The sequence below is a fragment of the Kogia breviceps genome, chromosome 12 (assembly GCF_026419965.1).
Source record: "Kogia breviceps isolate mKogBre1 chromosome 12, mKogBre1 haplotype 1, whole genome shotgun sequence".
NCBI lineage: Eukaryota > Metazoa > Chordata > Mammalia > Artiodactyla > Physeteridae > Kogia > Kogia breviceps.
Window position 1 is genome coordinate 95805215 of NC_081321.1, and position 20878 is coordinate 95826092.

The following is a 20878-nucleotide window of genomic DNA, read 5'->3' on the forward strand; positions in this document are numbered from 1 at the left end:
AGGCAGAGTCTTTGACTCAACTCTGTGTGGCCTGCACTTGGCACAGGGCTGGGCGCTAGACAGGGGATGAATAAACAGCTGACGAAAGAATCAGTGAGGAAACAGGCTGAAGCAGCCTCCAAGTGGCCTCTGAGAACAAAACCAGCGCCGACAGCCAGGGTTGCACGAAGGCAGCTTAGGATGTGGTAGTATGGACACGCAGAGCTGCCCCAAAGGGCGCAGGCTAGCTTGTGACCTATGCCCCCCTCTGGAGATGTTCACATGGCTGGACCCACGGGAAACACACCACCAGGTGGGCGGGTAGAGGGGAGACACAAAGGCAGCAGCCAAACCCAGTCTCCGGGGCCTGCTCTGACCCGCCGCACCCCCTCACCTTGGCCATGGCCGCGGCACCCTTCTCAGTGAAGGTGTTGTCGTTCAGGTTGATGACCCGCAGCAGGGGGTTGGCGGCGAAAGCCTGGGCCAGGGCAGTGACACCGGGGTGATTGATCCCGTTCTGTGGCATGTGGACCTCCTCCAGAGTCCCGATGATCTGCGAGGGGCAGGAGGGAGACAGGTGGGCCCCCGAGGAAGGGGGACAGCCCCAGACAGGAGGGCAGCACCACACATCGGACGCCAGAGGGACTTGCCCGTCTGGGGCACGTTTGGGGCATGACCACTTCTGATCCTCTCCACAACTTCACAAGGGAGACCTACCTGGGATTAGGATCACCACGAGATAAGAGGTGACTAGGCATCACAGGGGCTACGCAACCTGCCCAGGGGCACACAGCTCTGCGCACAGGTGTCCTAGTCTGGTACCTTCGGCACTGTGGGGACCCTGGGCTCTGGCCTGACAGTCAGTCCTGGCTCTGCTCTATGTAACGTAGCTCTGCTTGGCCTTTCTCTCTTGGGGCCCTACTGCCTTATTTACACATGACTGGCATCCCACACACCACGTCCTTTTCTGGGGGTGAGGAGGGTCCTTCCTCTCTCACTCTGGCTTTTGACACCTCCTTTTTTCTGCCTGGAACACTCCATCTCCTCATTTTGTTGGCATTTTCTTGATAGGCTGACTCCTTATGCATTCAACAGCTCTCATTTTGGATGCCTGCTCCCCCCAGGAAGATTTCCTGGATCAACCCCCCAGCACAATCCAGGGCTCTTCCTCTCCGCCCCCAGGGCACCTCATCCTTCCTCTGTCATGGCGTTCATCACTCTGGAGTAGCAAAGCCACCTTCTCGGCTGCACCCCAACAGCCCCCAAGAGCTCAAGGAGAGGCCCACATCCCAATCTCCACTGCTACCTGGGACTGAGGACAGGCGGGCATAACTCTGTACCCAGGCACCTTCTGTTGTCTCTGGGCGCCCAGCACAGCACGGGGGTTCACAAATAAATACACGCAGCCCAATGGAGGCACATTCCAAGTCAGGGCCTCTTAATATTTTCTGTGCCATGGACCCATCGGGCAATCTAGGAAAGCCCAAGGGCTCCCCTCCTCAGGATATTTTTAAATTTTAAGTTAAATTATATAGGATAACAAATTCATTTGGAAGACAATTATCAAAATATTAAGAGAAGCTGCCCAAATATGTGCTGTAGTAATATATATACCTCTTAAGGCAATGAATAACGAGACCTAGGTGTCCCATCACTGTGACCTTAACGTATGAGAAACAAAATTTCTATCTATCTCTAACAACTATCGCTCGACAGGAAAGCATCTGTGATTTCTCCTGGTAACAAAGTTACAGAAATTTCTAAAGCTGCTGAGGTTTCCTGTCTATATTCACAGTGGAAGGTAATACTGTATTTAACTCTGGTAGTGGTAACAATCATGCAATTTCCCCCCAGCCGTGTTCAAAGACTCCCTGAATTCCACCCACAGACCAGTGGGATCCCACGGACCCAGGTTAAGCGCCCCCCGCTTCTAAGAGCACCGCGGACGCCTGCTGAGGGCCTAGCACGACGACGGCGCACTCCATCCCAGCACATGGAGGACAGCAGCCGAGGCAAGGGGCGCAGGGAGGGCATAATCTTTAACGTCGCCGTGTCTGTGAGGGAACCAGGTTACTCCAGCTACAGAGGAAGAGGCAGAAGCCCCTTGCAGCCAAGACAAGGCTCTCCTCCCCTGCAACGTCCGCTCTCTCGAGGCAGGCGGAGTGCCGGAAGCAGCAGGGCCGTGGGGGCGCCGCTCTGGCCTGAGCATGGTTAGTGCTGCTAGGATATCGTCGGCCAGAGGAAATGTTTAAAGTACGAGAAGCGGGAGACCGACCCCACACTTCCCAGCCCACGCGGCGGGCGCGGCCCTCTCGCTAGCAGAGACTCAGCCGAGTCCTGGGCCCGCTGGGAGGAGAGAGGGGAAAGCAGAGGGGGCACCGGGGCCAAGGACACCCAAGAGCGCCTCATCCCGGGCACCGTTCCTGCCCTGATCCCTGGCTCAAGGGGCAGGTCCGATGGGCTCCACGGGCAGAAACCACTCACCCCAAAAGCCTCTGCTAAGGCAGTGGCTCCGTCGTTCTCCAGACGGTTTCTGCCAGCCACGAAGACCTTCAGGGCCAGCGGCTTGCCCTGGGCACTGGATTTCCGATGACACTCAGTCAGAGCTGCTGCCAGGATCTGGGGGGAAAGGCAAGGGGCCCAGGCCTAAGGCAGGAGGCCCTGGTCTTCAGCAAGCCACGAAACCCAAGGGTGGTGGACACGGGGGCGAAGGACTGCTCAGCAGCACAGCGGTCGTACCTCACCCGCGCCCAGCGCCTTGCAGGGACAGGGGCTTTGACATCCACAACTGTGTTTGCATGTCCCGTCACCCCGTGGAGTTTAGCCCCACAGCAGAGACGGGGAGCCTGAACCCGGGAGAAGGGAGACACCAACACTGAGTGGCCAACCTTAAGACAGGTCCTGGGGAAGGGGCCTCACAGCCCGCTTTACTGTCAGCAGCCAGCCCTCTGTCAGGTGGGGACCATCGCGATTCCCACTCTCCAGCGGAAGAAGCTCAGGCTCAGAGAGCGACAGAAACTCTCCTACAGTCACTAAGCAAGTGGCAGACTCTGCACAGAACCCAAATCTTCCAGATCTTCAGCATCTCTTCCACGCTCCACGATGCTAAGGGGAGCCGGCCGAGGAGAGCAGGGCCCCGCCGCACCCATGTGACACACGCCCGTGGCTCAGGCCAGCCACTCGGCGGGGGCTCAGCTGCTGGGGGTGAAACCCTAAAATCTGGTTTGCCCTGACCTCGGGGTGGTGCCAGGAGGTAGCCTCTCTCCCGTGACACCAACAGAGCAGGAGTTTAAAAATGCTGTCGGCCGCTGGGTTGGAACTGGAGAGACCAGGGTAAATAAGACATCGAAGATTCAGGGGAAGTGCAGCAGAAGAGAAATAACGTTTACGGAGCACCTACTAGGTCTGGGGCGCTCTCGGCGACGGTACTTTCGCGCCGTGTTTCAACCTGAAAACGGGCCTGGGGGGCGGGTGGAACTGGCCTTCCTCTACGACAAGGAAGCCGGGGCTCAGGGGGAGGCACGCGAACTGGCCGAGGTCCCAGAGCAAGCACGCGGAGGAGCTGCGACTGGGAGCTGCGTCAGTTTGCCTGCACGCAGCTCTGCTCTTGGGGCGCAGACAGGACACAGGACACCACCAGCCCGACTCCGTGATGGTGGTGGGTCACGCGTGTGCTCAGGGCAGAGACCGCCAACTTCTGCTGTAGACCAGCCTCAAGGAATCTTTGCAGAGGTGGCTCTCCCAGCACATCCCACTCTGGGCTGGGCTGGACCTGTCTTTGGTGCTGATGCAAACATTTTTTTATGTCTTAACACATACAGCCTATTGCCCCCTAGACCGGAGGAGCGCTGGCTGAGATGGGTGCACGAGTGGGACCTGCCCTCCCTCCTGCGGGCAGGAGATAGGCCGTCTGCAGGGGAGGCCCCTCTGGCTCCTCAGCCTGGGCCACGGCGAGCATCACAGAGGTGGCTCCTCTTGCTGCTCTGACCAGCCACGTGGATGCAGGTTCAAATCCCACATCCGTCCCACGCTAGGTACATCATCTGGGGTGCTCAACCCAACATCTCTAAGCTCAAGTGTAGTCATCTGAAAACATGGGGACAGCGTCACCCACCTTTCAGTAAGGGTGAGAGAATTAAGGTAACACATCTTCAAAGAGAAGATGTCCCCGTTCGCTGTCTGTTCCTATGTCCCGGCCCTTTGCTCCTTCTGGTCAGAACGTGAGGGAAGGAGGATGGGAATGCAGACTGGTGCTCAGCCTTTCTTGAATCGGGGCCTAAAGCAGCCAGCATGGACCAAGAGGAGAATAAACATGGCTGGCCTCCCTAGGTGCCTTTCTACATGGACCAGCCTGACTTGCTGGCAGGATGGGGGAGGCACCCGGGGCAAGGCCCTGGCCAGGAACAAAGGTAAGCTGTGCCCAGGCCTCCCAGAATGGTTTCTCTTTCTGGGCTCCCTCTCCCACGTGCACTTGCCAGGCCTTACGTGGCTCTGCCAGCTGTTCTGAGGGCACAGCAGGTCTAGTGATGCCCAAAGCCCTGCATTCTGCAGAGCCAGCAGGTCGGAGCACGTATGCAATACTGCCTATGTGTTGCCAAGGCAACCCAAGAACTGAGGATGGTTGCTTGGCAACCCCACACTCACAGACTCCATCTCCTCTCCCCACTGGCCACAGGCTGCTGCCTTTGAGGCCCTTCTCCTTTGAAGAGAAAAACAACAGGCCAACCATCCCAGACGGTGGGTGGCCAAGGGCGCACACTTCAGATGGACACAGATGTAGCAGGGGACTGGGCAGGGAGGGAGGCGGAGGACAATGGGGATGCGGGGAAGGGGGCTGCCGCACCCACCTTGCCACCACCGATGCCCATGCCACAGTTGTTGAGCTTGAGTTCGTGCAGGGTGAAGCAGGTGGAGCTCTTGAGCAGGGCCTCGAAGCCTCGCACGCCGTCGGGCCCAAACGCGTTGTCACTCAGGTCCAGCTCCACCAGCTGGGCCCCGGCTATGATGAGTCCCTCCCCGAGTGAGATCTGGGCACAGAGGGAGCTCATGTCCGTTTCATAGACACGGACCAGGTGCTGTGTCTATGCCAGGCCCCCCCTGCCCTCAGGGGGCACCCAGGCTGGTGGGGAACTGGCAGAGACACAGACCATTTCATTACAGAGCCGGCCATGTTATATCAGACTGAAAACCCTGCAGAGGGTTCTTAAATCACCCAAATAAATTTATTTAACCTGCTCTCTAACCCCAGCCTCCCCTGGTTCTCGTCCACCCTTTGAGGCTGGTATCTAACTGGAGCAGCTCTCCAGGGGCTTCCTAAATCCCCCACCCAGGGAGCCCGCCCTCCAGGGCCTCCATGGGGACACCTGTCACACCCTGGATGACCCTTAACTGTCTGCCGGACTGAAATGCTTTGGAAATGAGGCTGATGCCCAGGCATCCCAGGAGCACCAGTGCCGGCCAGATAAATGGAGGCCTGAGAAGGCAGCGCCAGCACATGGACACTCGTGCCAACAGCTGACCACGAACCTTGCCCCGAGGACACTCTGTGCCAGGAGGGTACACTGAGAGCCCCCCGCCCCTTCCCTTGAGCCATGTTCTGTCCTGTGACCCCTCCCATCCCTCCCACAAGTGCACCTGTGCACACACAGGCTGGGAGCTCCACCCAAGAGGAGCTGAGCCCCAGGAATGGGGAAATGGAAAACAGGCAGAGGGAAGCCACCCACGATGAGAACCAAAGCAAAAAGAGTGGCATCAAATGTAAAACAGAGCTGGCGGGAAGCAGCCGCACGGCACAGGGAGCTCAGCTCGGTGCTCTGTGACCACCCAAAGGGGTGGGATAGGGAGGGCGGGAGGGAGACGCAAGAGGGAGGAGACATGGGGATATATGTATACGTATAGCTGATCCACTTTGTTATACAGCAGAAACTAACACACCATTGTAAAGCAATTATACTCCAATAAAGATGTTAAAAAAAAAAAAGAGTGGTATGGGAGAAAGGGAGGGGCCGGAGGGACACGGGGCAGCCAAGGCAGCCTGTGTCAGAATGAGGTCAAGAGGGCCCACAGGGTGCAGGGGAGGGAGGGGCCAGGACGAGAGGGGTAATCACGTAGGGAGTAAGATCCATGCTGCTTGTGGGCAAAACCACTAAGCTCAAGAGTGAACCCTGGGAAGTCTCTGCTGGACTTCCTGTCACTGGGCCGCCCAGTCTCACAGGGACTCTTGAGTCCTCACTTCCTGGCTCCTGCTCGTCAGGACACAGACGGAGGCTGTGCTCGCCTGGCTGCCATTTCAGCATCTCAGGCACCCACAGGGCACTCAGTCTCGGGAAAGGAGAGGCCGTGAGAGAAAGTCCTGGGAAGTGCTAAAGGGGTCCCTGAGGCTGGCGGCCCAAGCACAGGCCCCATTCACTCACCAGGGCAGGTGGGATCTCAGACCGCAGCCTCCCCGTGAACATGTCGCTCCAGTGGCATCGCTTTGGAAAGAGGAAGAAAAGAGTTAGCTGACACCCTTGGAGGTGGCCTTCGGGCAGCCCCTTGTCTCCACAGACTTGGATTACTGAGCACAACAAGACCGCTGAATTTGGGTGAATGGTGGGACCAGCTCTGACCGAAGCTGATAGGACCTGGCAGCCCCTAAGGACCATGGGGGAATCAGCAGAAGTGTCAGGAAAACGTGCCATCTGTCCAGCCCTCTGGTTGTCCAAGAGGGAAATCAGGCTGAGAGGGAAGGGACCGGCCCCAGGCCCCCTGGCAGGGCAGTGGCAGGACCAGGACCAGGACACCAGACTCCTGGCCCAGTACTCCTCCCCAGTGCTAGTTTCCCACACTGTGTGGGCCACAGCAAGATGATTCTGGGCGGTGGAGGAACAGGAAAGGAAACAATATAGGATCCAGCAGTGAGGAAGTTACTCTCCTCTTCTTTTTTTTTTTCAATTTATTTACGGTTTTTTTGTTTTTTGGTTTTTTTTGGCTGCATTGGGTCTTTGTTGCTGCACGCGGGCTTTCTCTAGTTGCAGTGAGCAGGGGCTATTCTTGTGTTGCGGTGCGAGGGCTTCTCAACGCGGTGGCTTCTCTTGCTGCGGTGCGCGGGCTCCAGTAGTTGTGGAACGTGGGCTTAGTTGCTTTGCAGCACGTGGGATCTTTCAGGACAAGGGTTCGAACCCGTGTCCCCTGCATTTGCAGGCAGATTCTTAATGACTGCGCCACCAGGGAAGTCCAGGAAGTTACTCTCCTTTCAAGTCTCTTTTCAACCCTCCTAACCACCTCTAGAAGGAAGGCTCGGTTTGGGGCTGGGGGGGTCTCACCCACCTCCCACTTCCAGTCCATCTGCCTTTCTAACGAAGGGAGAGCAGGCTTCAGGCTCAGAGTCTCTGGATGGCAATGGCCTCAAACTAGAATTTAATAACTTTTATTTCCTTTATGGTAAGGGATCATGTTTGCTTTTAAATTACTTCAAAGTGAGCTGATTTAAAGGAAATATTAGGTAAATGTCACAAAGGTAGTGGCCACATGACTGGGTCACGTATCATGCTGGCCAGCAGAGTTGAGGCTCCAAGCACGCAGCCCTACCCTCTAACTCTGGTTGCTGTGTCCACCAAAATATCAACTCTGGCAGCTCTAGACTTTCCTGGGCCAAACCTGGAAATGATGAGACACAGGACGAGCAACTTTCCCCTGAAACCCAGTCCTTAAAATGTATGAACTAAACCCAACCTCAAGTACTAGAGAAGCTGATTTTTGCAGTAGAATTCTCACACCCTCCAATAATGCAAATCACTAACACACTTAGAGGCGTTCTACACGGGTCTGCCGAGCGGGTTACACCTGCACACAGGTGCGCAGGTGTACACCTGTGTACACGCAGGGTCAGAACAGGCAGCTTGAGCCCCTCAACAGGGGCCTGAGCCCCTCCCAGCAGACAGTGGCATCTCATCCTGAAGCTTCCCCAACCCAACTCTGATGGGCTGAGGTCAGCATGGGGCTCTGGGGCACAAGGCTGGCTTCTAGCCCTGACTTAGCTGATGCAGGCCTGCCACTCCCCGTCTCTGACCCCTTGTATCTTATCTTTGAAGTAGGCTTTAGGCCTCAATGATCTCCAAGTGAGCAGCAGAGCAGTCAGGAGACTGGGCTGGTATCTGGGCTGCAAGCCTGAGATGTGTGACCCTGGGCCACACTTTCCTCATCTGTCAAGACCTAACTTGTGCACGTGCTGCGAGAGTGGAAACGGCATCTTATCTCGCATCAGTACTGTGGCCAGAACAGCGCCGGTGTCGAGGGCAGCTCTGGCCCAGACGCTGCTCCCACCCTGGCCTCCTTCCAGCACTGCAGCAGGCTTGAGACACGACACGGGGCGACTCAAGGCCCTGGGTCTACACAGGGTGACAAGATGCATGCGGTATTCCCGCGGCTCGAGCTCTCTCACTACATGAGCCTGCATGTGGCCACTGTGGCAACCTCTCAGGGAGGAAAAACTTCTCTGCATAAAGGAGCCCAGTCTCAGAGCTGAGTCCAATGCAAGGCCTCGTAATGCAGCAAATAAGGTGGTGGCGCTGGGGCTTGAACCCAGGTCCTTGGATGCCAAAGCTCAGCTGCTGCGGCCTCCATGCCCGGGCCACCTCTCCTCCGTTCCTGTCCTTCACAGGTCACTGAGGAGAGCTGAGTTCTTCCATAGGGAAATGTCCCAGCTTATGCTCAGGACATGAGGCCCTGGGCAGGAGAGCAGAGACAGTCCTGCCTTGGATGTCTGTTAACCTGACCGTGATCTTCCTGAGGGAAACAAACATCAAAGGTCCCTCGGACAACGAGCTCGGGGCCCCCCCGGACAAGTCCGCTCCGTTTCCTCTCCCGGCCCCGGCCCTGTACGCCTCCCCTCTCAGAAGGCACAGCTGTGCCACGGAAGGCGCATCGGACTTGGAAACGGGAATCCGGCTCAGCCACTGACCGGTGGCAAGGTCCCGGGCTGGTTCCTCAGCCCCCCGAGCCTCGGTTCCCTTAACTCACAAAGTGGACTTGAGTCGCCGGGAGGGTTAATGACACACGTAGAAGAGCCCAGCACAAGCCTAGCCTTGAACATACAAAGAGAGCCACTTGCAGCCTGGCAAGCAGGTCTCTCTCCCTCACGGCTCTTCGGGGGCTTTGATAAGCTAACGCACACCGGGATCCCCGCGAAGGGGAGCAAGCAGCAACGGCCTCCTGACGGGCGAACACGCGCTACCCCGCTTTTCTCACAGCGCTTCCTGAAGGACCGGTGTTCAGAGGGACCCGCGCCGGGACACACCGGAAGAGAAGAATCTTCGTGTCGGCCGAGGAGGGCGCCTTCAGGAAAGAACCCGCCATCCGGCTGTGAGGCGGGCAGGTCGCTGGCTGCCTCCAGCGAGCAGCTTTCCAACCAGCGCAGCACCTGACCTGCAGTCTGGCCACCTCTGCCAAAGTGAGACTCCTCCACGGGGCAGGCTCTGCTCTGGAGCTCCCCGCTGGGCAGGCTGAGCGCCGTCGGCACAGCTCCCGCACCCGAGGCTCGTCCTCCCCCCAGGCGCCACATCCACGTCGGCGGCTGGAGGCTCTCCCTGTCCAGTCCTGAGCCTTCCTCTCTTTGTCTTGCACACGTCACCCAATAAACCTCTTACCCGCCTAACACCATCTCAGGGGCTGTTACCGCAGGGCCCAAACAGACACATCACACAGGTAGAGGGGCCCGGGCCGGTGCTCCGTTCCGGGGAGGCCAGAGCACGAGGAGCGGTGCGAGGTGACCACCCGCAGGGGCCCGGGACAGTCCGCACGCAGGCATCGGCCATGGGGCTGTGAGCGGAGGCTTGTCCCCAACCAGTGTGGGCCTACTCGCCCTGCAGACCTCACCTTCAACGCCGACTTCTTCTCCAAGGCCTTGGCGATGACCCTGGCTGCTTCCACGCCCACCGTGTTGCCCTCCAGGCGCAAGGCCTCTAAGCCATCGAAATCTTCAATCTCCTTAATCACGTCTTGGGCTGCCCAGGACCAAAAAAACAGAACCTTAGACTTCTGGAGCCACAAACGGCAGAGGCAGGAGCTGAGGCCCAGCGACTACCTCGTCACTCACAACTCCAAGGGCTACGGTGCACCTAGTGGGTGCCAGACCCTGGCTCACCAGGGAGACTTGGACAGGCTCACGGTCTAGCAGGGGACATGGCTACACAGAAAATCCCTCTGTCATGAGTGTTAAAACAAGGCAGGTATGAAAGGCTTGGGAGCCAAGGCAAAAGGTGAAGAAGGTGCTAGGACACCTTGTGGGCTGCGTGGGTGTAGCCCGCCAAGAAGGGGAGCACACCAGGCCGAGCAGGGAAACGGCACAGGTCAGAGGCCAGCAGGCACGACGGCACACATGCTCTCATGGTGAAATGACTCACGTGTGGGGTGCTCATTACTGTCCTGTTTCATTATGATGGAAAATTCCATTCAACCTGAATGTCCATCAGCAGAGGACAGGTTAATTCACTGGGATACGTGATATAAATAGTTACACTGATGTCATTATGAATGGCGACACAGGTGATTACCTGACTTGGAAAATAATCATGTTATAGTGGTAAGTGAAAAATTAGGCTATCCAGTGGTGTTTGGTCTGATCACACTTTAAAAATGCTGTATGCATTCTGTCTCACACGCACACACTGAGGTCCAGAAACCAAATGTTAAAGGGGTTATTTCCAGATGGTGGGATTCTGAGTGAATATGTGTTTTTCCAGCACCTGCTCAATATATTCTCAATGCATCAGGTTAGAAAGCAGCTTTTAAAGTATCTGTAATTATGATCTCAATTATTTTAAGAAAAAAAAGAGGAACTCAGCTATGTGTTTAGAAAAAAAACAAAAGACCAGAAAAATTGCATGAAAATTAAAAGTAGTTATATCCCTGGGCTGTGTTATAATACAGATATGGGGTTTTTTTTCCTTCTTTCGATGCTTCCGTATTCTATAATAAGCATGTATTAATTCTACAATCTGAAAAAAGCACGCAGGTTACACGGAAGACAAATCTAGTTTGGCTGGCACAGGATGGAGCGGGTGACGTGGTAGGGAAGAGACAGAGGAGTGTGAGAGAAGAGGAGAGGGTTGTCGGAAAGCTTGTGACTTGCAGCCCATAAGGGGCTCCCTGAGAAGCCTCCGCACGCGTCTCCCTCCCCTCGCCTCCCGTGCAGCAGCACTTCCTCGGAAACCCTTGCTACCTGCCAACAACCAGGATTCACAGCCTCTGATGTACCACGTGCAGCCTGCTGCAATTTTACACTCATCTGAATGGTTACTTTTTTTTTTTTTTTTAGTTCCCCCGACCGGGGGTTGAACCCACCCAGGCCCTCAGCAGTGAAAATGAGGAGGCCAACCAGGGAGCTCCTGTGACTTGATCATTATACCATCTTCCTTACCGGGTCATGAGTTTGTGAAGAAACAGACTCGCTTTGCCTCTGCTCACTACCACCACATCTAAAGGTAGTTACTGTTAGGTGTAGTCTACAGCTGAGTGAACTGAGACACAGAGAGGGTACGGAAATGCCTACTAAGGTCACACGGCCAGACAGCAGTGACCAGCACTCATTTCACAACAAGAAAGACTGGACAGGTATGAGCCTCCCATTTTCTAGAAAGGAAAGCTGAGGCTCCAAGGAATGAAACCACTGTGCCCAGGAGTTCAGGGAGAACGGCAGAGCTAAGCTTCAGGCTGGCTCTCCAAAACCGAATCTACGTGCTGCCTCCCCAAGCCTTGCTTCTGCACAACCAAGGACTTTACTCAGGGCCTTGGCGGAGAAGTCCCCAAACCTCTCTCCCTACTCTGGAGCTGCAATTCCAGAGCCCCAGGTGCCCAGGCCTCCCCTGCAGCTGGCACTCGGGGCAAGGGCTGGCATGGCCTCTCAGCCCTTTGGAAGATTCGCTCCAAAAGGGAGTCCCCATAGCGTCCAGGGAATGGCCAGGTCACCAGGAGAAAGGATGGCTGCTCAAGGAAATGTTTATACCGTTCTTAGAAGGAAGGCAACAGAGATGCCAGGGCCCCAAGGGGAGCCGTGTAAGTGACATAGGTACAGAGATCCGAAGGTACTGCGCTTGCCACAAGTTTAGCGTGGGGAGAGTCACAAGTACAGAGTGAGCGTGGAAGGAAAAGCACCAAAACTGGAAGAACAGGGACAGGAGAGGGTGGGGGTCACAGTTGAGTTGCCTCTCTCACTTGATATTCAACCCATGACTCTGTTTAAACTCAAAAACAGGTGAGGGATGGGCCCCAACCATCCCTGAATAACCACCAACTGTCATGAGGCTGCAGGGAAGGGATCTGTCTTTTCAGCCTCTACTGCCTCACAAAGTAACAAGTTCCAGGTACTCTGCTATGTAAGGCAGCAAGTCCTTTCTTTGGTCCTTAAATGACTTACTAGGGAGAGAAAAGGTCCTTGTTCTAATCAGCAGCTTCACGGCCTCCCCTCACAGGCCCCTGCCCTCCCCGGACCTTACCCGCTCACTCCCAGCCCAGACAGAGGCCCTTTCTGGGCCCACAATTAGGCCACCAGGCACCTCAGTACAGCATTCAAGGGCCTCTGCCCTGGCTCCCGATGAGATTCTGACTTCTCTTCTCTCAAGCCCACCCTATGTGTCTCAGCTCCTGGGCCGACTCACGTGCAGTGCCCTTTCTCCTTCAAATACCCACCTCATCCATGGAATGATTTCCTGTGCCCTCCTAAGCTAAAAGTGATCCCTTTCCTCGACCTTACTTCCCAGAGCTTTCTGTTCATGTCTCTCAGAGCATGTTTCATCTTCTCCCTCCTGTTAGTTGTCTGGGAACCTCATTCCTACTCCAAGTAAGGAGCTCCTCAGAGGCCATGGCTATAAGCTGGCCATCCCTGATGACCTCCAAAAGGGGAGGCAGCACATCCAGCCTGAGCTAGTGAAGTGCTTATGTGCATGGATTTTAGGACCAGACAAACTTGAATTTTCTTCCCAGCTCCACTACTTCTAGCTGGGCCTTAGGAATGTCACATCACCTCCCTAAGCCTCAATTTCCCAATCTGCAATATGGGATGAAACCTACCTCAAGGCCTTTTGGGGGGGGGGGGGAATAAATTGAGATACTCTTTGTATGGCACTTAAGACTGCCTGACATAGTGTTAATGACTAGCATTTAATAGCAAATTCATGTTTACTGAGCTGAGCTGAACATCTACTGAGAATCCAGAACAGGCATTCGGCTGGACCTCTGATAAAATCCCAGCTCTGCTATTTACCAGCTGTGTGACCTTGGGTAAGTTACTGAAGCCTCCCAAGTCCTTTTCTCCTTATTTATAAAATGGCAACATTTTTACCTCCCTCCCTCAGGGATGATGCAAGGATCAAAAGTGACAAAGCATGGAGAGAAACTCGAAATTTTAAGGCCCTACAGAGACATTAGGAATGTGCATCACCACACCTCCAGCAACCCAAGGACTCACACAGTCTCTGACCTGGTGGAAGGAAGCACACCCGCCTGCACACCGTGACAACCAGGCAAGTCCAGACCAGCTTCCCTGGTTGGGCCGGAGCCTCAAGAGGCCTTACAAGTACTGACGTAGGTGCCTTTACCTCCAGACGCCAGGGGATTCAGGGTTGATCAGCGTCAGCCATGCCTTGGCCGGGGAGGGTAAGACAGGCTCTGCCTGCCGCTTCCCAGTTCTCTCCAGTCCTAATGCCTGTTCACAGTCAGGAGCAGCCGTCCCTCTCCCAGGGCCATTCAGCTGCATGGACCAGACCTCCCAAGAGGGCCTGGATTGTTGTTTAAACGCAGCTCCATGAGGGCCCCAGCTCTGGGGAAGGTAACAGCTATGCCCAGACCAGCTCTGGATCATGGGGTGAAGGTGGGGCTGGATCTGGAGTCAGAGGTCAGGGCTGGATCTTGAGACTGCCGCTAACTGTGGTCCCTCTTTGCCTACCATCCCCTCCAAGAGATGAAGGGGCCCTTCCCACCGGCCAGCCTGAGCTGTCACCAGCAGGGATGCCCACCGTGTGCTCATGGGCAAATCATCTTTTGAGCCTCACCGTGCTAGGACAGATCGACAAATCGTGTAATAATGAAGCTAAACCGGCCTGACAAGTGGGAACAGTAAGCGCTCACTCGCTGGGCCCGTCTGCACGGGAACTCACCATCTTCTGCAGTGTTGAGTTTGAGGCTCTTGCCCTTGAAACTCAGCTGTCCCCCGGCCACCTGGGTTTTGGCTAGCGTCTCTGCCAGCTTGGCAATGTCTTCAGAGGCCATGCTGGTCACGCTGGTGGGCTCCCCTGGAAATCTGCAACCTGAGGAGATCAAAGTTCATTAAGAGAGAGGATTCTCCGGGTGCCTCCGGATTGGGGAGGGCAGGGTAGGACATCAGCCATTTCAGCTACCTGACCCCACCTCCCCCTGCTAAGGAAATCCCAAGAACTAAACCACTGGGAGAAATGAAAACAGCATTTGGGAAGGAACAGTTCTAAAAAGGTGGAGGTTTCAGCCTCTGAAGAGTTACCATCTCACTACAAGTCCTCCTCTGCCGAACTGCCCCAGCTGGGACACCAAGCCATCCATGTGAGTTGACTATTTCCTGGGTCCCCAGTGAATGGCAGTCAAGTCTGATAGCTACAAAGAGTCTACCCAAAGCACACACAGCTGCCTGATCATCTTGGCTGCTCTCTGTTTCAGAGCCCCATTCCTCGAACAGGACATAGATGGCTATGGGATCCAGGTCATCCATCCCAAAGAATGCCCCCCCACCTACGGTGGCATGACTCTGGGGGTGGGGCACAAGGGTCAGCCCACTGCACGTCTGGTTTCAGCCTTGGCCAGGAGACTGGGTAGCCCATGGTGGCCACACTTCAGGGGTTCCTAGGAGACCAGAAGTCGCTACATCACAACAGCCACCATCACAACAGACCAAGGACAGAGTTGCTGAAAAAAGGAGCTTCCAGCCTGGAGTTCAGCAGACTGGCAGAAAAGCATCACTACATTTCCCCAAAGAGGAAGGACAGGTAATCAGGGAAGAACAAGGATATGTAGTGTCTCAGGTAGTGATAAGAAAAAAATAAACAGGGAAAGGGGTAAGGAGTTTTGTTGGGTTTTTTTGGCGGGGGGGGGGGGCTGCCATCTAAAATACAATGGTTAAAGAAACTATTATTAATAAAAAACCAAAGACTTGAAGGATATCAGGGATTGGGTCATGCAGATATCTGAGGGAAGAGCATTCTTACAAAGGAAGCAGCAAATGCAAAGGTTATTGTGGGGGAAGAGGGGTGATTAGAGGAAGTGCAAGGAGGCCAGCGGGGCTGGAGCACAGAGAGGGAGGGAGAAAACAGGTAAGAGATGAGGAAAGAGAATCAACAAGAGGCCCAAGTCACAAAGGCCATTTTAAGAACCGTGGCTTTTACTCTGAGTGACAAAGAGAGCCATTGGAGGGTTTCTAGCAGTAGAGAGACCGTGATCTGACGTATGTTTTGACAGGATCACTTTATCTGCTGCATGAGGTAGGGCATTTAGAAGCTGCTCCAACAATGAATGAGGGGATCAAACTGAATATAAAATAGCCTCAACCGGGCTCCAGATGGAATGGAAACACAAAACTTCTCATAGAAAATTGGAGCACAGAGTGGTGAACTGATTGGTCCAAGGTCTGCAAAGGACCAGCGGCAAAGCACAGACAAACGGTAATTACACACACTCCTCTCCATTCCGCGCAGGAGCGTCGCAGATTTTCCTAGGTGCACATCCACGGCTTCTGCCAAGCGTCAGCAGAGACTCACGCCGGTCCGGGGGCTGCGGCGCCTGCCCAGGCACTCCGCGGGTGTGGGCCTATTGGGAGGTGGCAGCGGGGGAGCGACGCGCGAGTTCGGGCCGCAAATGACAGCCGCGCTGCACGGGAGCCCCATCCCGGATCCCAGGCAGACGCGCACCGCCCCCAGATGACACCGACGCTAATAGGAGACGCCACTGCTGGCAGCTCCGGGCTGGGCGGCCAGGGTGGGCCTGACGCCCTCTCTAAGCCTCAGTCTCCCCGCTTGTGAAAAGGGCCAACGCCCCCCAACTCCCTCACTCCCACACCCATCGCGCTCTGCCATCGAGGGCACAGGGGAGAAGGCGGAGGGGGCACGCACAGAGTGCTCGGGGGCACCACACCTTCCTCGTCCAGTTCCACGGCCGCGCCGCCCCCGCCCCCATCCCAGGCAGGTGACAAGGAAAGGAAAGGAAAGGGACCCCGACCCTACCGTAAAGAGGCGGCGCCGCCGCGTGGGGCGACCGGAGCGCGCACGTCCGTCCGGCGGGGCGGGGACTGATTTAGGGTCCCGGTCACGTCAGGTGGGGGTCGCCGCCTCCAGTCCAGCGGCCTCGATGCCCAGCCCACCTGTCCGTCAGCTCTCCGAGCGGTTCTCGCCGCTCGAGCCTCCAACACCACCTGCTCCCCGCACGGCGGCAGATGATGGCGGAGGAGGAGGATTTTGAAAGCCGGCAGTTTCTTTCCTTCGATTTGATTTGTTGGAGGCCAAGGCCGGCTTCCCTTTCCCCCGCGCGCGTGGCCTATCGGGTAAGACAGTCCAGTTCTCCGGCACGGGGCGCGGCAGGACGCCGAAGGACCGCGCGCTTGAACTACCACTCCCGTGATGCACCGCGTCCTAGAGCGCTTCCGCTCTTCCCTCTTTGCCCTCCCTTTTCGGCTTCTGGTTCTTTCTCTGGGAGGCCACTGGGCGGTGTTTAGCCGCGAGCTCCTAGGGCGACTACAGTTCCCTAAACGCCTTGCGTCTCGACCGCCTCAGCCCTTCCGGAAAGGTTCACGTTCACGTAACTTTATTGACAAAGGGTGGTACTGCCTAAGGCTCGCTGCTGGATCTATTCGGCAAGAGCTAGGTGTCCATTTCCTAAAGGGAAAGCCTCGCCTATTTTGTCCCATGAAATTAGAAAGACGTTCGAGGATTTCACGTAAATAGCCACAAATTACTTGATAATTAAAAAGGGGGGGGGCTTCCCGGGGCTTCCCTGGTGGCGCAGTGGTTGAGAATCTGCCTGCTGATGCAGGGGACACGGGTTCGAGCCCTGGTCTGGGAGGATCCCACATGCCGCGGAGCAACTAGGCCCGTGAGCCACAACTGCTGAGCCTGCGCATCTGGAGCCTGTGCTCCGGAACGGGAGAGGCCGCGATAGTGAGAGGCCCGCGCACCGCGATGAAGAGTGGCCCCACTTGCCACAACTAGAGAAAGCCCTCGCACAGAAACGAAGACCCAACACAGCCAAAAATAAATAAATATTTTTTAAAAGGGGTGGGGGGGAAGGGGGGAAATAGTAACTCTATAGTAGAGAAACTGCCACACCACCTTAACTAAGTGGTCCACATTAACGTCAATAACGGGACAAACACATCCATCGCACACCTCCCGCAGTGATGTACTGAGAAGGACACAGCATCACCATCCATTCAGCAACGAATAAAATTAATCGTGAGGAAACATCAGACATACCCAACTGAGGGACATGCTACAGAATAACGTGTCTGTGCTCTTCCAAAAATGTTTGTGTCATGAAAGACAAAGAAAAACTGAGGAACTGTGGCAGATTAAAGGAGACTAAAAAGACACGATGATTGGGGCTTCCCTGGTGGCGCAGTGGTTGAGAATCCGCCTGCCGATGCAGGAGACACGGGTTCGTGCCCTGGTCCGGGAAGATCCCACATGCCGCGGAGCAACTGAGCCCGTGAGCCATGGCCGCTGAGCCTGTGCGTCCGGAGCCTGTGCTCCGCAACGGGAGAGGCCACAACAGTGAGAGGCCCGCATACCGCAAAAAAAAAAAAAAAAAAAAAAAGACACGATGATTAAATGCAATACGTGGTCCTGGATAGGATCTTGGGGGTGGGGATGGGGGGAATTACTATAAAGGGCAATATTAAGACAGCAAAATTTGTATGTTAGATCATAGCATCGTATCCACGTTAGACTGGTTGATTTTTTTTTTTTTTTTTGGCTGTGTTGGGCCTTCGTTGCTGTGCACAGGCTTTCTCTAGTTGTGGTGAGCGGGGGCTACTCTTCCTTGTGGTGTGCGGGCTTCCCATTGTGGTGGCTTCTCTTGTTGTGGAGCATGGGCTCTAGGCACACAGGCTTCAGTAGTTGCAGCACGTGGGCTCAGTAGTTGTGGCACACGGGCATAGTTGCTCCACGGCATGTGGGACCTTCCCGGACCAGGGCTTGAACCTGTGTACCCTGAATCGGCAGGTGGATTCTTGATCACTGTGCCACCGGGGAAGCCCCTGGTTTTTTTGTTTTTATATTGTACTGGGTTATGTAAGAGACTGCCCTTGTTCTTGGGAAATATATGCTGAAATAATTAGGGGCATGATGTCTGCAACCTACTCTCAAATGGCTCCAAAAATGTGTATATACATATATATACACACATACATATATGGCAAGAGATTGCAAATGTGGCAAAATATTAACAATAAGTAAATCTGGGGACTTCCCTGGTGGTCCAGTGGTAAAGAATCCTCCTTCCAATGCAGGGGACGCGGGTTTGATCCCTGGTCGGGGATCTAAGGTCACACATGCCATGGGGCAACTAAGCCCGTGTGCCACAACTACGGAGCCCACACACCTCAACTAGAGAGCCCACATGCCGCAAACTAGAGTCCACGCGCTCTGAAGCCCACGCGCCACAAGTAGGGAGAGAAAACCCACATGCCACAACTAGAGAGAAGCCCCTGCGCCACAAGGAAGAGCCCACACGCTGCAGTAAAAGGTCCCACATGCCGCAATGAAGATCCCGCATACCGCAACTAAGACCCAATGCAGCCAAAAAGTAAAAAATAAATAAATAAAATAAGTAAATCTGGGCGAAGGGTCTCTGGAAGTTCTTTGAACATTTTTGCCACTTTAGGTTCAAATTTTTTAAAGTAACAGAACACAAATAGCTCTTCTTTTTTTCTTTTCACAAAGAACTTTTTAACCATTGTGTAAATAACATGTGTTCATTATAAACACTTCAAGCAACACAGAACAGGCTAAAGAGAAAGGTAAACATTACCCAAGAAACTCTAGCTCCCAGACATAATCACCCTCAACATATGCAGCTTTCTTTTCCAAAGTTACCTCTCACAACTCAGCCCACACACGTGCTTTTGTTTTACCTGCAATTCAGTGTTAAATATATTATGTGCCAGATCCTTCCGCATACAACTAATTTAAGCTTTACAAAGGACGTGGGCCTCATTGCCACCCTTCCCAGCAGAGATGAGAAAGCTGAAGCTCCAGACCCTGGTTCACACAACTACTGAGATCCTCTTTCCACCCTCCCTCTCCTTCTCTGCCTGCAAGGCCCGCATCAAATGCCACCTCCTCCAGGAGGATTTCCTGCACGACTCCAGCCAGAATGAGTCACCTTCCTCTGGGGCCCATAGCAAGCTGCAAGCCCCCAGAGCAGTCGGCCTGAGAGCTTTCTCACAGTTAACAGTCCTCTTGGCAGCTTCCTGGAGAGCCTCTGGGCAGGTACTGTTTCTATGTGAGCAGCATCCTCTTGGGGCCTGGCCTACCACAGATGCTTCAGGTTTCCTATTTGAACGGGATTCCAGTCAAGGTCACATGATGTTTCCTTAAAATGAATCATCATCTGAGGAGGCTGAAAAGCTTCCACTTAGGCCTGATGCTATTCCTGTGCTGATTCCAGCTAGGACTGAGCAAATCAGTCTGAATTTTCCTCGGGGTGATCCTCAGCCCCTCCCTTTTCCAGTTTTACTCTCAGATGTTTCTCTGATGGAGACCTCCCAAAGGGAAGAGAGAGGTGAGCGGCAGGACATCTTAGGCCAGCGTCCCTTCCTCCTCCTCCGGGTGATGGATCATAAGGTTTTCACAACTGCAAGAGAATTCTTAGCAGAAACTCAATGGCGTTCAAAGCCCCAGGAAGTAATAGGAGGTAACAGGGGTCCAGTGGGGCTTGTGGAGAACCAGAATGTAGGTGTTCTGCCTACAGGTGTTCCCATTCAAAGCTACAAATCACAAACCTAGGCCCTTAGCAAGGAGATTCTGTTTGTTACTCCTGAATCTAGATTCTCTCTCAAACCCCTTTAAAATGGGGACAGGGCTTCCCCGGTGGCGCAGTGGTTGAGGATCTGCCTGCCAATGCAGGGGACACGGGTTCGAGCCCCGGTCCGGGAAGATCCCACGTGCCGCGGAGCAACTAGGCCCGTGAGCCACAACTACTGAGCCTGCGCGTCGGGAGCTTGTGCTCCTCAACAAGAGAGGCTGCAACAGTGAGAGGCTCATGCACCGCGATGAAGAGTGGGCCCCGCTCGCCGCAACTAGAGAAACCCACGCACAGAAACGAAGATCTAACACAGCCAAAATAAATAAATAAATAAATAAAAATAAAAAATAAAAAAGGAGAAGGGGATTTGCACAGTGAGTCTGAAGAGTCCAGAACCATCAGTGTTTCCAATCAACACATTTGTCATCATCTTTCTCTCTCTCCCTCCCTTTCTCCAACTCTCTCTCAAGTTACCACCTGAGAGCTAGTCTGTTTGCCTGGCCCCGAGAAATGAAATCAAAGCTTTTGACAGACAGATAGAACCATCTTAGGCCATCCCTCTCCTCTTTTCAACAGACGGAGAACTGAAGCCCAGAGAGGTCAAGCAACCTGCCTGAATTACACAGTAATTTAGACAAGAGATAGCAGAACCAGATCTCTGGGGCTCTTTTCAATACACATGCAAAACAAGTCAGTTTGTGAGTGTGAGTGACAATAAGGGGAGATTGGATAGTCCAGACCTCTTTTTCTCGCTATTGTGCAGCGGTTTTTATTGTTTTCTTTCTTTCTTCCTTCCTTCCTTTCTTCTTTCTTTCTTTTAATGTTTTGAAGAGAAAAGCAGACTGCCTCTGATTAGTTTGGTTTACTTTAACTGTTTTAAATT

General features: G+C 54.4%; 1 protein-coding gene across 3 annotated transcripts in view; it reads right to left on the reverse strand.

The window, feature by feature from the left end:
* The window catches only part of RANGAP1 (Ran GTPase activating protein 1), a 41314-nt gene that overhangs the window by 9839 nt on the left and 10597 nt on the right, over positions 1–20878 (reverse strand). Inside the window, exons 1-7 of one of the 3 annotated variants that reach the window (XM_059081074.2) lie at positions 16200–16506; positions 14112–14261; positions 9835–9962; positions 6393–6452; positions 4827–5006; positions 2464–2598; positions 374–532 (exon numbers count right to left, since the gene is read on the reverse strand). In XM_059081074.2, the coding sequence (XP_058937057.1) occupies positions 374–532; positions 2464–2598; positions 4827–5006; positions 6393–6452; positions 9835–9962; positions 14112–14223 (774 nt within the window). In that variant the 5' untranslated portion in view covers positions 14224–14261; positions 16200–16506. Of the gene's footprint in view, positions 1–373; positions 533–2463; positions 2599–4826; positions 5007–6392; positions 6453–9834; positions 9963–14111; positions 14262–16199; positions 16507–20878 lie in introns of those variants that run through there. The other 2 variants (XM_067010281.1, XM_067010282.1) reach the window with 2 other exon arrangements.